Source organism: Melanerpes formicivorus, unplaced genomic scaffold (assembly GCF_026170545.1).
Source record: "Melanerpes formicivorus ecotype bairdi unplaced genomic scaffold, bMelFor1.0.p_v2 SCAF_2, whole genome shotgun sequence".
NCBI classification, from domain to species: Eukaryota; Metazoa; Chordata; class Aves; order Piciformes; family Picidae; genus Melanerpes; species Melanerpes formicivorus.
The window spans coordinates 48,685,460-48,700,672 of record NW_027142354.1 but is presented as its reverse complement, the minus strand read 5'-3'; the positions used below and the strand labels follow the sequence as shown (position 1 = coordinate 48,700,672).

At 43.0% G+C, this 15,213-nt stretch overlaps 1 protein-coding gene across 1 annotated transcript in view; it reads right to left on the bottom strand.

Moving 5' to 3' along the window:
• KDM3B (lysine demethylase 3B) overlaps positions 1-15,213 on the bottom strand; it is a 48,958-nt gene that overhangs the window by 20,135 nt on the left and 13,610 nt on the right. The window contains exons 2-13 of the mRNA XM_068159350.1: positions 14,711-14,878; positions 14,228-14,341; positions 13,744-13,849; positions 12,159-12,283; positions 10,750-10,818; positions 9,286-9,864; positions 6,159-7,401; positions 5,578-5,779; positions 3,465-3,679; positions 2,346-2,498; positions 1,170-1,277; positions 246-373 (exon numbers count right to left, since the gene is read on the bottom strand). Coding sequence (XP_068015451.1) covers positions 246-373; positions 1,170-1,277; positions 2,346-2,498; positions 3,465-3,679; positions 5,578-5,779; positions 6,159-7,401; positions 9,286-9,864; positions 10,750-10,818; positions 12,159-12,283; positions 13,744-13,849; positions 14,228-14,341; positions 14,711-14,878 — 3,210 coding nt within the window. The remainder of the gene's footprint in view (positions 1-245; positions 374-1,169; positions 1,278-2,345; positions 2,499-3,464; positions 3,680-5,577; positions 5,780-6,158; positions 7,402-9,285; positions 9,865-10,749; positions 10,819-12,158; positions 12,284-13,743; positions 13,850-14,227; positions 14,342-14,710; positions 14,879-15,213) is intronic.

Sequence of the window (15,213 nt, the reverse complement as noted above, 5' to 3'; positions counted from 1 at the left end):
GATTTAAGTTCAAATATCAACATGAATTACTTCTCACCCAACTTCTGCATTAAGAGTATTAGCCCACATATCCATTGGGTAAATAACAGTTGCAACACACATCCTGGAAACCGCCCCAGAAGAGTTCTGCTAAGCTAAACCACTCAGAACACATATGAAGAAAGTCAAGCTTCTGTTTCACAATAGATTGGTCTAAAGGATCTAACTTTTTTAAGATCTTAAAAGCAAGATGTCAAATGACACACCTGTGATATCCCGTTAGTGACAGCAGGTCTCAGCACCGATTTGTTCTGCCGGCTGATACACGGACAGTTGGCTTTGATACCCCATTTGCCTCGTGCTGCATGAACCATGTCCCCAATATTGTAAAGCGCTGGAAATAAAGCCAAAATCTTTAATATCATGTGTCAAAAAATAAATAAATCTGAAAACAAGGCTTTAAATATAATATATATTCAGAGAAGTGGGTTTTGTGAGATGGCATGCTGTAACAGGACACTTGTCTCCAAGCAGTGTGGAGACCTCCACTAACCCTGGCTTGGCAATGTCACTGCGAGGCTGTTCAACCTAAAAACTCCCACAGATTATCATCTCTGCCTTTTATTCCATGTAGTGTTCAATGATGCTACAATGAGGTTACTTCAAAAGAGACTACGTCTCCCTTGGAGCAATGTAGCAAGTACTTGGAGCACAGGTGGTGGGTTCTTTATCCTCCCAGTAAGAGGAAGGAGGTAATGAATGCCTGGCTGTATTCAGTTCCTCCCAACACCCCAGTTTTCAATGATATTCTCTTCCCACCTCTCTCAGGCTGCAGAGCATCATGGCAGGGACCAGAGGAACAAAGCCTCTCCCATCGTAGGAGCATTACAGACTATCTGAAGCTGGAAGGGACCCATAAGGATCAGCAAGTTCAATTCTCTGCTCCTCACAGGACCACCTAACACTAAGCCAAACAATTTAGAGTATGATCCAGATGCTCCTTGAACTCTGACAGACTTGGTGCCATGACCACCTTCCTGGCAAGCCTGTCTCAGTGACCAACCACCCATTCAGTGAAGCACTTACTGCTAACATCCAATATGAGTTTCCCCTAACAGAGCTCCATTCCACTTGCTTGCTCAGAACTGAGACAAAATTTGGAACTCCTCCTTTCATGTTTTAAGCATTACCTGTACCAGGAATGATCTGTGTCGGCATAAGATTCTCTGGTTCGTGAGACTGACCCTTTGCACACTTCAGCCATGAGAAGACTTCCTCATCACCAATCTCCTCTGTCTCTGAAATGAAGACACAAAAAAAGTAAAATTTTGTATGAAGTCATTTAAAAATTACAGTACAGAACATTTCTCCATCATTATTGCTTCTTTAGGATTTTTACAGGGTAGATTAATCTTGTGATCTCAGAAAGAGATCATAAATACAGACCATTAGAAGAGGATCTTCAGCAGCTGCTTTGCCTCCAGATCATAAAGCTACTACAGCAAGTCTGTCTCAGCACACAGCCTATGCCTCCTGATAGGCTGTAATTTTAATAATCAGATTCTAACCAAGCAGATAAAACACAGTCTACAGAAGCAACAAATGGAACAGCAGCATCTAAGACAGCCCTGTCAAAGTCCCAAATCTCCAGCATCCCAAGCTGATCCCCACTAATTCTCCCAAAAAAATCTTAAGCACCTCTCAAAGGCGGCCAATGGCATACCGAGGTGTACTAGAAAGGCTGTGGTTAGTAGGTTGAGAGAGGTTCTCCTACCCCTCTACTCTGCCCTGGTGAGGCCACATCTGGAACATTGTGCCCAGTTCTGGGCCCCTCAGTTCAAGAAGGACCTCAGGAAACTGCTTGAAAAAGTCCAAGGCAGAGCCATAAAGATGATTGACAGACTGGAACATCTCCCTTACAAGGAAAGGCTGAGGGAGCTGGGTGTCTTTAGCCTGCAGGAGACTAAGAGGTAACCTCTTTAAGGTTTATAAAGATGTGAAGGACAAGCATCAGGAGGGGGAAGCCAGGCTCTGCTGCTCAGTGATGTCTACTGATAGGAAAAGGGGCAACAAGCGCAAGCTGGAGCACAGAAGTGAACACAAGGAAAAACTTTTTCACTGTGAGGGTGACAGATCTATGGAGAAGGCCACCCAGAGAGGTTGTGGAGTCTCCTTCTCTGGAGACATCCAAAACCCACCTGGATGTGTTACTGTGTGACCTACTCCAGGTGGTCCTGCTCTGACAGGTGGGTTAGACTTGATCTTATGAGGGCCCTTCCGATCCCTAACATTCTGTGATTCTGTGGAAACAACCCCCCAGGAAGCCAAGTTTAAACATGACAGCAGGGGAACCCTTCAGCACTCACCACTCCGTGGGCGACTCTTCCTCAGGCGGTAGCAGTCCAGACAGACCCCGAACCCGCACTTGCGACAAACCCAGTGGATGTTGAAGAGCGTCGTCTCACACACGTCACACATCTCCCGCACGCCACGCACCGCTCGCTTCCACGCCACTTTCTCTGTCAAGAGAAGGAACGTCAGGAATTACTGCTTTGACATTCTGCATTTCTCCCACCTGAGAACACCGCAGTAACACTGATAGAGAAGCAATTAACAGGAACACGACTTGAGGGCAGAGCACAGACACACATGCTTTTGACATAGAGAAACACGTTCTTGGAGTTGCTAGTCTGATGACACTATTAAAAATCCCTAAGAGCAGGTAGTGCACACACCATAAGGAAACAGAGAACTTGACAAAGTTTACAGTAGCTGATTTTCAAGGAACACTTAAGAGGAAAATTACAAAACTACTGCTTGTTTTATGAACAAATAGTGGGAGTTTATAAAGCTATAAAGAAGAGGTATTTAGTTTTGCTAAGCAGATGCTTGGTAACTCTTCAGATTCTAAACCAACACATTTGCTGAAAAGGGGAAGTCCTCTCCAAAGTGCTGCCCTTGTATACCCCAGAAGCTAAGGATAAAAATCAGACAGAGCTATCCATGTGATAGACTAAACTGGGTACTTTCAGAGAATTTTTTTTAACCCACTCCCTTTGCAGTGGCAATGCAAGCAGCTAGTTGCTCAGCTCAGTCCTTGGAGGCTGAATGAAGGTACCGCTCCCTCCCTACAAAACCCTGAGCTTTTATGTGATGTCCCTGAAGAATATCAGGGTACAATATGTAAGAAAAGCTGCTTATTTCTATTTTCTTAGGAGCATGGGTCAGCTATTTCTGCATTTGTTTATTTTAACAAAGTATTAATGATGTCTGGGAAAGTTACTGCTAGCTTCCCTGACAGTAATGGTGCACTGATCCAGAAGAAAAATCCCAAATGTTGGTCCCAGAATTACACACACCCCCAAAGAAGTGAACATGAAGCCTCTTAACAGGAAGTATTATTACACTCTTGACTCTATTCCACTGCACCATACACACATTACACAGAGGAGACGAACAAAAAGCACATCAAAAGCCCAGCTTACGATGTGGCTCCACCATCATCATTGCCTCCTTTTCTGACATCACAAGCTGGCAGAACTGGTCCCCAACATTGGCCAAGATATATTTGGAAGTTTCCAGATCGATCCCCTCTGCAGGGGAGGAGGAAGGAATCCATAGGCTCATGGCATCAGGGTCACTCTGTTGTGGGTTCAGGAAACCCTCTACCCGTAGAATACCTTTCCGGGTAAATACCAGCCTGCAGAAAACAAGGTGAGTAACTGAGAAGCTGCTCAACCACCTTTCATTAACTTACAATGCCATCTATGTCAGAATATAAACCCAGAAAGGGGAAAAAGGACTTGAGCTGAAGTGCTATGCTCCACAGCCAGTACAATTATTACACGAACCTGAATACCACAGAGAATAAGGTACACAAAGGCAATAGCTGCAAAAACTATTAGCATGAATCCCTAGGTTCCAGTAAGTATTGGTGGGAAATTCCACATACAGGAAATTGCTACAGCTTGGTAAATCACATTTCTCTACACTATTAATAGAAAGAGACAACAAAATTCAATTTTGGGGGGGCTGCTGCATGACTCTGCGTGTAAAACTCTTATGTGTGGTTCTCATTCTCTGTTTCAGCTGAGGAGGAAGTTATTTTCTAACTTCTGGGAAAACAGTGTTTCAGTTCTGGCACAGGCTGCTCTCACTTGGCAACTGTTCTAACAGTTCACATTACAAGACACAAAAAAAATCATTACTTATACCTTCTATCCTTGCCTCTTTTCATCACAAAGATGACTTGCAACTGTAGCTGTTGACCCCCCCTAATCTTTTGTGTTACAGAACCTTGGACATCTGCCCACAATAGTAAAGGCAACTTCATTTTCAAGTAAAAACAACCTTGTCTTTAATCTCAAAGCTAGATTAATTTTTAACAAGCTCAGGACAAGATGCAACTATAAATCCTTACTGGATGGGTGGCATGTATTAAAAATTCACTTCACTCTTCACATACCAGAAAGCAAACAAACATCTTGAGACTCGTGGTTGATGAGAAGCTCAACATGAGCCAGCAGTGCATTCATGCAGCCCAGAAGGCAAACTGTATCCTAGGCTACATCAAGAGGAGTGTGGCCAGCAGGTCTGCCTTTTACTCTGCCCTTGTAAGACCCCCACCTCAAATACTGCATCCACTTCTGGTGTCCCCATCATAGAAAGGGCACAGAGCTGTTGGAGTCCAGAGGAGGGCCACAAAGATGATCCAAGGGGCTAGAACACCTCTGCTATGAGGATAGGCTGAGGGAGATGGGGTTGTCCAGCCTAGAGAAGACCCAGGAGGAGCTGCCTTAAAATACCTGAAGGCATCTACAGAAGGCTGGAGAGGGACTTTTCACAAGGGTGTCTAGGAATAGGACAAGGGAGAATGGTTTTAAGCTGAGGGAGAGTAGCTTTAGGCTGAAGCTTAGGAAGAAGTTCTTCAGTATGAAGGTGGAGAGACTCTGGAATAGGTTGCCCAGGGAGGTTGTGGATGCCTCCTCTCTGGGAGTGTTCAAGGGCAGGCTGGATGAGGCCTTGAGCAGCAGAGTCTAGTTGAGAGGTGAGCCTTCCCATGGCAAGGATGTTGGAGTATATTGTCTCTAACATCCCTTCCAACCTAAACCATTCTATGATCTTCACAGAAAGACAAATCAGAAAACTGTAAGACATGTACACAACAGAAAGAAAACACAAAGCAGAGTTCTAGCCCTAAAAATCAGTTCCATATTTAACAAAACCTTGTCAAACATTAAACACTGCCAGCACGAGGCTGGTTACTTGCTGACCAAGTTAAAATTTTATCTCTGTTCTGAACTCCTTGTGAGAGGGGGAGAGAACAGTCATGGTGTGCAAACTGCTATCCAGCAGCAGCATTCTATCCAAAGTCAATCTTGTGAGGCTGGACCTAGATGCTCACTTAGTACCACACAGCTGTCTCCTCCAACTGCAGCTCCGCCCACCCCAGCCAGGGAATTCCAGTCAGGTGATGCAGAGAAAAGCAAGACACGGAAAATCTTCATTATGGTACACAAACACATAATGACTTTGTGCTTGGACACGGTCCAAGCTCTGCACACAGACCACACTTGAAGGAAGGAAGGATTTGAGCACCTCCGGAAGTGGAAGAAGCGGCATGCCACAGTTGAGTCATCCTGCTCCTGCTCCTTAAATTTGCGGTACCGCTCCAGACGGCACTCCCGGCACTTGTGCAGATGTGGAGCTACATTGATGCAAGAGCCATCCTGGAGAAAAGGCTCACCTGACTGTTTCAGCTTCCTCACCTTACTCATGTCTTTCAGCACAGACTGGCCAACTGGGTGAGGCAAAGCAGAAGTAAAAATCCATTAGTTAACCGCAACAGGCAAAGGATGCTGGCCCCAATAAGACACATTTTCAGACGTCTGTCTGCTCATACCCATGCAGTAACCGTTCTGACCCACAGTAAGACTGTGCAAGTCTGTGCCATACCACACTTTTGTCCTGACAAATGTATGCTTACACATCTCTCAAAGTGACTATGTTGATTTACAAACAAGAATCACTAAGCTTTAGCCTTGTAAATATCTTGTGTGCTGCCTACTGAGCACAGATGTGGTTTACACATGGGGTTAGTTCACACAGTTCATCACACGGAGATATCCCTGTATCCCACCTCCTTGTGCTTCCAAGACCCCCTGCATTCAAGTCATCACCTTTTAGGGGAGCTGTGCGAGGCCGGCCCTTTGGGGCTTGCTTCCCTTTTCCTTTCCCCAGCAGCAATTCAGCATTGTGCTCTGCATTGGGGCCTAGCTTTGCCATCAAGTGGTCTGGGATTCCCTTCATACAAGCCTTGGCCTGCAACTGGTCTTCAGAATCACTCAGATCTGACAGGTCACTATTGGTACTGGAGTCCGAGTCCTGTTTGGATGTCAAGCTCCGCTCATCTAGAGAGAACCTTTTCACAGCTTCAAAAGGGGCTTTGTTCTCCTGTGGAAACTCTGCCTGTGAAGAGAAAAAGCCAGGTGGATGTCTGCCAAACACATTAGAAAAAGTTTTCAAAAGAGGATTGTCCTGCTGCCCAGGCCCAACAGATGGTTTTTCTTCTGTTGGGCTGGAGGAAAGTGTGGGCATCTCAATAGGCTGTGTCAGGTTGCTGGTCGGTGAGTTGGAACGGCCATTCCCAACAGTGGATGGGCTCTGAACACCAGCAGCAATCAATGAACCAGGAGTACTGGAGAGAATCTTTGATGAGTCAGTCTTTATAAACAAGGTTTTCTTCTTAGCTAGAGAAGAGTCCGTAGAGGTGAGTGAATCGGGCCAGCCAGAAGCGGCCTTGAGACCCACAGGTGTAGAGGGAGTAGAAACCCCTGTCTGAGATGAAGATGCAAAGCTACTGAAAGGACTGAGTTCTGCTTTCTCAGCAAACACCAGGAAAGGGTTTGAGGGTTCTTCTCTCGATAGCTTTGGGGGCTGCAAAAATAGGTTTTCATGACTATCTGGGGGACGAGTGTTCAACAGGCTTCGTGAAAAGGCTGGAGTAAGAGTAGGCATAGATTCCACAGGCAGCTTCCGCTCCACAGAACTGCCAGACTGAGTTGCTGGCTTAGTGTCCGTCGAAAGGATTTTACCCTTACAGATCCCAGCGCCCACACTCTCTGTACACTGCTTGAATGAGTCCCGACTAGAGCCATCTTCTGTCAAGCTCTCTGAAATGACCGTGAAGTAGTTACTGGAAGGTAGATTTTGGGACATGCATTGAAAAAACAAGTTCTTGGACAGATCAGAATCTTTCTGACCCTCTTGCCCAGTACTACAGCCAAAAGGAAATCCAGAAGGCTTGGTTTCTGGAGCCACCACTCCATTTGATTGGCTCCTTCCACCCCCAAATACCAAGGACTGGGAAGCACTTTGGAGAGAGACTCCAAATCCAGAAGCCAAAAGTGAATTTCGGGAATTCTGAAAGAAAATTAAAGAAATCGTTAGCCTATTGGAGGAGTCTCCTTTGATTCAGCAATACTTTGGTTCATCTACCTGTAAAAATAGCATTCTACTTACCCACCTGTAATGGAAACTTCCAGCAGAATTATTTACAATGATGAAACGTCTTCAAAGCAGACTAATTTTTCCTACCTACTAGCTACTGAAACTAGTGAGCTAACAGAGTCCATTACATACTAAAGCTGTATGGTGCAAATGAACACTTAACATCTCATCATACTTTAGAGACACAAACCAAGGTGAACTAATTCCCAGAAAAGCAATTACTCAACTGCTTTTTTCTTAAATTTCAAATCAGCAAGGCAACCTTAATTGAAAATGCTTTTCAGTAATCTCCCATCTTTTGCCCTCCCTCAAGATCACCCTGATAAGCTTCTCCTACTTAACCAGCATTCTTGAAATAATTAACTTAGTTTGAAAAGTTAATGAAATAAAGCAAGCCCTCTAGCACTTAGTGAACAAACTGTTCCTGGTCACAGCAAGCCACATCTGCTGACAGACAGATGGATGTCTACAACATGGTGCTCTCCAGGGGATTACTCAGTAGAGGTTAAGCACAAAGAGCTTAATTTTTATGATCTTCAAATACTGGAAAGGTTTCTGACTTGCAGACTTCTACTAGACCCATAACTGGGTTATAGAAGATTCACTTGCTCTCTTCTCTGTTTATAGGAAGGAAAGGTGGTACCAAAATTTCTCAGTACAGTTACAGCTCATCCTCAGTACCACTGATTAGAGACACCACTTTGAACATTCACCTACACCAGGTGCAGTTGCTCCCCAATGAACTTCTTTTTTTTTTGGCCAGGGAGGGGATGGGGACTAGAAGTGAAAGAGAGGGCAGGTTATATTACAACCATTTAATTATGTAACACTCCTGTCTTCCACAACTCTGTTTCTCCTTTAAAATTCATCCTCTAGGAATCCCTATCTCAAAGTAAACATCTCTCCTTTCCCCCCATTCCATTAGCTAATACATAAGGCAGGGATGAAAGTAACCCATTTAATCTCTTGGCAATCACCTTGGACTCCTGATGTACCTCCCATTTTCTTCACTTTTTTTTAACATAGTAGATTATGAGTTTCTTAATTTTTGCTGTACTGCTTTGAGGTTTTGGCTCAATTTTGTTTTTATAAGCCTTCAGCTGATTATTCAGTAAATATCGTTTTGTTTTGACAACACTTCCTTTCTATTTTTCCACTTGAACACAAGGACACAGCTAGAAGGACTTCAAGCTGTTCCAGACTGAGCTCTTGATTAAAATTTCCTCTAAAGGTATGCATCTCAAGTATTTTAATTCTTTGTTTTCAGTCCTGTGTGACATGCCTAGCTCATTTTAACACTACTGAGATACCACCGTTGTGACTGACAGGTTGAGAATCTTTAAAAGGCCTCTAAATATAGCTTCATTGTTTCTCTGCTTTGGAGGCTTTTCATTCTTTTAAAGTAACTCAGATGTTCAACTCAGTGCACATTCTCATGCATATCTGTTTATATAAAGGTAAGAGGTATTAAACAGGTTATCTCCCATATGACACAACAAAATCAAGTGCAGTGCTTAAAGTGACTTGCAGGCCGCATTTCTCAGATGATGGCTGAATAAACATAAGAGTGCTAAAACGCTGACTCTTACTGACTCTTACAACTCCTCCACCTCTGTCTTTGTTTCCTTTTGTGCTCTTTATAAGGTTAACAGAAAGGTTTCCTTTAGGAAGGGATTCACCAGAGGAAAAGCCATTTTCTCAATTCCACAGACACACTTTAGAACAGAAATGTGTTGCAGAATGTCTGCTGCAGATATGTATGACTTTCTGGAATGTGCTGAGTCATGAGCTACTCACCTCTCCCTGGGCTTGTGATCGGCCTGTTTTCAGTTTCTCCTGTCCTGTAACAGCTGGCAAACTGGTATCAGAGATTCTCACAGTTGTTGGCGTTAAAGCACTTGTAGTAGCTGCAGTTGCAGAAGTCACTATGCCTTGGCCAACCTGTTCCAGTGATTTTCCCACCTCCTTACATCCAGAGCCAACCAGTAATGCTTGTCCAGAGCCAGAGGAAAATGGAGTGAAGGGCAGTGGTGCGTCACCACCAACTGGCTCATCCTGGACTACTAGCGTCCGGCCATTCTCTTTGGTGTAAGTGGCAAAGCGAATATTGCGATTGATCTGAGCAATGAAGGCAGGCACCTGCTTGGCCCTTGGATCCAGCCCTGTCTCATTGTTGGAGCCTCCTTTCCAAGGTCCTCTGCTTGCCTCACCTCCATCGCTACCATTACTGTCCACCTCACCCCTCTCTTTCAGTTTCTTTGTCACAGGATCACACCCAGGATCTGAAGCATTTTTCCTCCTCCGACCATCCTTTCCCTCCAGACTTTCTTTCTTCTTTTTGCCTTTAGACGATTTTGCTGCTTTTAGGCCCCCACCCTACAGTGGACAAAACCGTGCAATCATTGAACAGAACAAACAGGATGCCTGCTCAAAGAACATTCTTCTGTAAGAACAGAACACATTACACTGCTCTTAGGCACACTTAACCACAAATCAAGACATCTAAGTAAAGACACTGTGAACACACAACACGGTCTAGGTGCAGCCTTGCCCCTTTGGTTCTAGAACAGGATCTTTACAGTAAGACCTGTATCCGAGCTGCTTTGCTGTGGCATATTACCTTATCATGGCAGATTCAGGGAAAAATGCAACATGGCCCTACTCTGGCATAGCTCTTGCTAACATATGATAACTATCTGCACGCTAGTTTTTGCTACAAATCTAATCCCCACAGGGCTTTTGAAGGGCACGCTTCAGACCACTACCCAAAGCCCACAGTATTTAACCACAGGACATAGAGCTTGCCCTCTAGCCTAGGGTAAAAACACAGGTTCAGAGGTTATCATGGAACCTCTCAACTGAAGACTGCTTCAGAGGAGCCAGACTATAAATTTTAGAAATGTCTATAAAGGTCTGTGAAGAACTACAGAGCAAGTCCACTCAAAAAAGGCAGTGAGCAGAGACATTCCTTATCAGAACACTACCCCTTAAAGAGGAGCACAGCCACCATGACTGTTGACCCCTCACTTCCCCATGTTGAACTTGGTAAAACAGGCCTGAAAGAAGAGAGAAGATTGCTTAAAGAAAGTTATGACCATCTCTTGAAGTGGTAAAGAAAATTCTTCTCTTTCAATGACATTAACAAAAGCCCACAGGGAACACAGTAATCAGTTTTCAGCTCTCTCCACATTTTAGATGTTTTATATCTAAACCTTTATGAACTTTCACATGGTATATACAAGACCTGAACTGTTGCAGTACCTCACTCGGAGAAGTGTTATCCATCACCACATGAACCAGTCGAGGATCCACCGACTTTATTTCACCACTCTGATTTTCATGCAGATTGACATTGAGAAGGTAGGAGGAAGAAAAGAAGAGGTTAGTTTTTAATTCAGAGTACATAGCAGGAACATAAGAGAGACCTTAAATAAAGGGCTAGTCTGCAGCCCCTCTCTCATTTGCCTTTTCTTTCTGTACCACTTCCTTTGTAATACTACTGCTTTCCAGTCTACCTTTCATCCTTTTGCTCCTTTTCTATTTCAAAAGCTTTCAGATTTGATCACCACCACTGTTGTCTTGTGCATTTTTTCTACCAAGCACCTCTAGAGGCACTCATTGCATTAAACACAGCTGCTCTTAAGCATGATTTATTGTTGTTCTAGCCTTCTGCATATTCATTCTGTAGATGTATAAAAGAGTACCAGAATGATGCCCATCAATTTATTTCACACTAGATACGTAGTAAGCTGGGATGCTTCCTAGCATGTATCTGCTGAAAGCATATACTGCATGATTTCAGTGCCTCTTCAAGGTCCTGTATTTACCACACGTAGCATGCTTTTTGCCTGTGCACCAGCAACAGATCTAGCAGTCAAAGTGCAGGTTACTGCATGCATACACCAGACTTACTGGGCACATTCAGTGCACTCATTCTGCACAGACTGCTGCACATTAAGAAGCTAAGAGGGTGGAGAGTGTGGGATGGGCCCAAGAGTGCTGCTGTCACAGTAATTTACACACCTGTAAATGCAATTTACCACAGATCTGTTCCTAGTTGCTCCTGAAAAAGGAAGCCATTAGGAGCAGGCTGATGGTAAGGCTGAGTTGCCTGTCAGACTCCACAGAGCATACAGCACAGAGCAGACAGCTCCAGCAGAGCACACATTTCCTGTGCTGTTTACAACACTTACTGGGCTGACTGGTAGGAACAGGGCAAAAGTAAGCAGTCTGAGCTCAAATACATAAATGAGTTCTGTTTAGCTTAAGACTTCATTTTCTGTGCTACACTTGTTTCAACCCCTTGTACAGGTTGTCAGAAGCTGAGACTGCACAGAAAGACCATGGCATAACAGACCCAGAAGGTAGCTTTCTGCACATCAGGAAGCTCACTCAGAAAGCCACCTGTAATATTTTTCCATATAGGACTTATTTCCAAAGAAACTCTTATAGCTTCTTCTACAGAAGTGGGCTGTGCATCATCAGTTACTGTGGAAAAGTCATCATCACAGAGTAAAACCCCAAAATTTATGTGAATTGCAATATAGGTAATTACTCATCTATAACAAATAAAGAACCAAAAGTACAAGTTCTGGTGAAGCTGTCATCTTCCACAAGATGTCAACAAATGGCATTTTAGGAACACCAAAGAAGTGTTTTGTATTTTTTACCTCAGTCACTGACACCTCCATAAGACGAGTTATTGGGTCTTGATGGCTCACAACACCAGAGAGCCAGCTATTTTCATCCTCTGGTTGGTAAACCTTAACTCTTTGGCCTTGGACACTGTAAGGACCTAGAAAAAAAGGACTTTGAGTACAAACTTGGTGTCATACTACTTAAGGTTCATATAACAAACAAACAAAAAAGTACTGTGCACAAAATTAGGGCTTGAAGTGTAATCTTTCAGGTGGAAAGAAACTAAAATGCTAGGGCTTCTACTGTAAAAAGTCAATAAACCATCACTGCTGTAATTCAAACCTATTGTAAAAGCCAAATCAATACAATTTAGCAGTAAAAAAAAGGTGAATGTTCAAAATAAAGTCTCTCCTTTGACCAAAGTTAAGCTAGACAGGACCTCCTTACTAACTAAACTTCTGCTTTTTAACCTAATAGTCAGTAATTATCTATGATCAATCCAGTGGACACAACATTCTGACTCAGTCCAGATGCATCAAATCCAGTATAAATTGCATCTAGCCCAGAACAGAAACACATATTTCTAACTGGATGAAGTTTGATATAATTGCACAAACATACAATGTCTCTGAATCAGCCAGTCTTAGCTCTCTGACAGATAACAGATCATCTACAGAAAAGTTTCCCCTGACCCTGTCCTCACTCTCTACATCGGTGTGCAGAACTTCCCTCCTACCATGAAGGCCACAAAATCCCAGCCCCTCCCCCCACCCAAAAAAAAAAGCCCCAACACAAAACTTTAACACTCTATCCTCAAAATCCACATGATCAAACAGCTTGTACCTGATACATGCAGAACTAGGCACTTCAGCAGAAGGCTCCAAACTGGACAATTCTAAAGCTACTTGCTCGTGCAAGAACTATAGTCCTCATAGCATTTTTATCAATCAACAAATTTATTTAACCAAACCACTCCAAATCCCCATTAAGAACTACACTGTCCTTCAAATGTAATACAGTGGCCTAGTTCTGTGGCCCAGAAACCCAAACTCTGGATAGCATGTGAACCAGAAGACCTTGACAACAATAGTTGCCAACAGTCTCAACCCTAACAGACAATCAAGAAAACAGCCAAGGTATTAACTCTATGCTGAGCAGCCACACCATATTTTCAACTTAGGCAATTCCTCTATTAATTATCAAAATGCCAACATTCAAATTTCACATAACAGAATTTTTTTCAAGATCAACAACTGCAGAGTAGCTTCACTTCTAAACAGAATTATAGACCAGAACCACAGAACAGCAGAGCAAAACAAAAAGGTAAAAGGAGGAAAGTTGCAAATACATGGATGTTATGAATAAAATGCTGTTCCACTTTAACTAGGTATCTTCAGTCATCATTCCCAATAGATATTTCTGGTTGCATCTCAGCAACTGCTTACTTGTATCTGTGACACAATAATGCTTCTTTGTAAAGAAATTGCAAAACAACACAGAAAACTCATCTTCCAAATCAAGCAGTAACAGATAACATTACCATTCCCCTTCACAAACCCCAGCAGAGTCTTGACTGGTCCACAACAAAATAGTTCTGAAATAGTAAAACAGTCTCACCTCTACTAAATATCTCCTGAAGCTTCTGGTCACTGATCAATGCATTGACAGATTCTCTTAGTGAAGGCTGTTCTTGCAGAATCTGGTTTTGACTTTCTGTTCCCATCTACAAACAACAAACAATTTTACTATAAAAGCCTAGTTTAAGGTAATAGAATCATTAGCTTTTAAGGGACAGCTGTTCTTGATTGCTTTTGGCAACTGACCAAAAAAACCAGGTAAGAAAACATTGCTAAATGTACCAGGAGTTAAAAAAGGACTAGCTATGCAAAAGCTGCTGCAATTGTCAGCTACACATGCTTAAGTGCATGCAGATGGCAGTTACTGTAAGCACCTGGAAGGGAAGGGAAACAAATGCAAATGCACAACAGATCAGGGAAAGGAGAAAGACTAGAATATGCAAATGGAACCATTAAAAAAAAATTCCTCTGACAAGTACAGGACTACCTTAAATTTGTACTTTAACTGAATGCAGTTCAAATACCTGAAACAAACGTAATCCACTGGCATCAGACAGGAAGCGTAAATGTCTGTCCAGAAGGAACTCCACTGGGACCACAGAGCCTAAACCCAGCTTATCCACTAGAGGAGTGAAGGTCTGTGATGAACAGCAAAACACAAAGGTCATAAAAATCACTAAGCACACATACAAGCCAACAGTAGTTTTCACATGCTGTTTAAGTACCACAAAGAATAAAAAGTTTCATTTCTCAACCTGCACCACTCAGTGCCCAAGTTTTAATACAAATTACTCCTTGTGTCTACAGCCAATACTTCTGGCAAGCGTGGCACATTACAAGAAGGAATTACAGAAGATCAGATCCACCTTTTTAGAACTTACAGCAAAACTGAAAACACCTTTTATGTACCTGCAAAATTCTGCCCTGTACAATATCCAAGCCTCATGTTATACAGTAGGGTTGCTGTAAACCTCTGAGGAGAAGACAGCTTTTGGTCAAATACTCACCAGCGCAGGCCACTGTGCCAGTGAGACTCGAGCCCCCTGAAGCATAGCAGGATCATTTCGAGGTGCCCAAACCAATGATCCTTCTAGCAGTAGCACTATAACTTCTTCAGCATGGACTTTCACCCAGGCATGTTGCTTCCAGTTACAGCCATCAAATTCCACAAAGATCTGATTGAAAAACATCATAATAAATACTAATTAAAAAAAATTAGAAGACATTTCTGCTCTTGTCAGACACTGAATAGAAAAAAGTAATCCAGATTCCTACAATCCCTATGGAGGAGGAGACAGCAGCTTTAATCAGAAAAAACAGTGTATGTAAACACTGTATTTCCCCATGCAGAATTAAAGATGTGAGAATTGTTCATCCCAAAATACAGCTGAGCGCCCAATGCAAGCTTCCTTCACACTGGGAATTTGTAGAGAATTTGGACACTCTTACTTGGCACTTCAACAGAGAGCCCAGATCAGAACAGGTAACTGACAGTCACAGAAGCAGATCC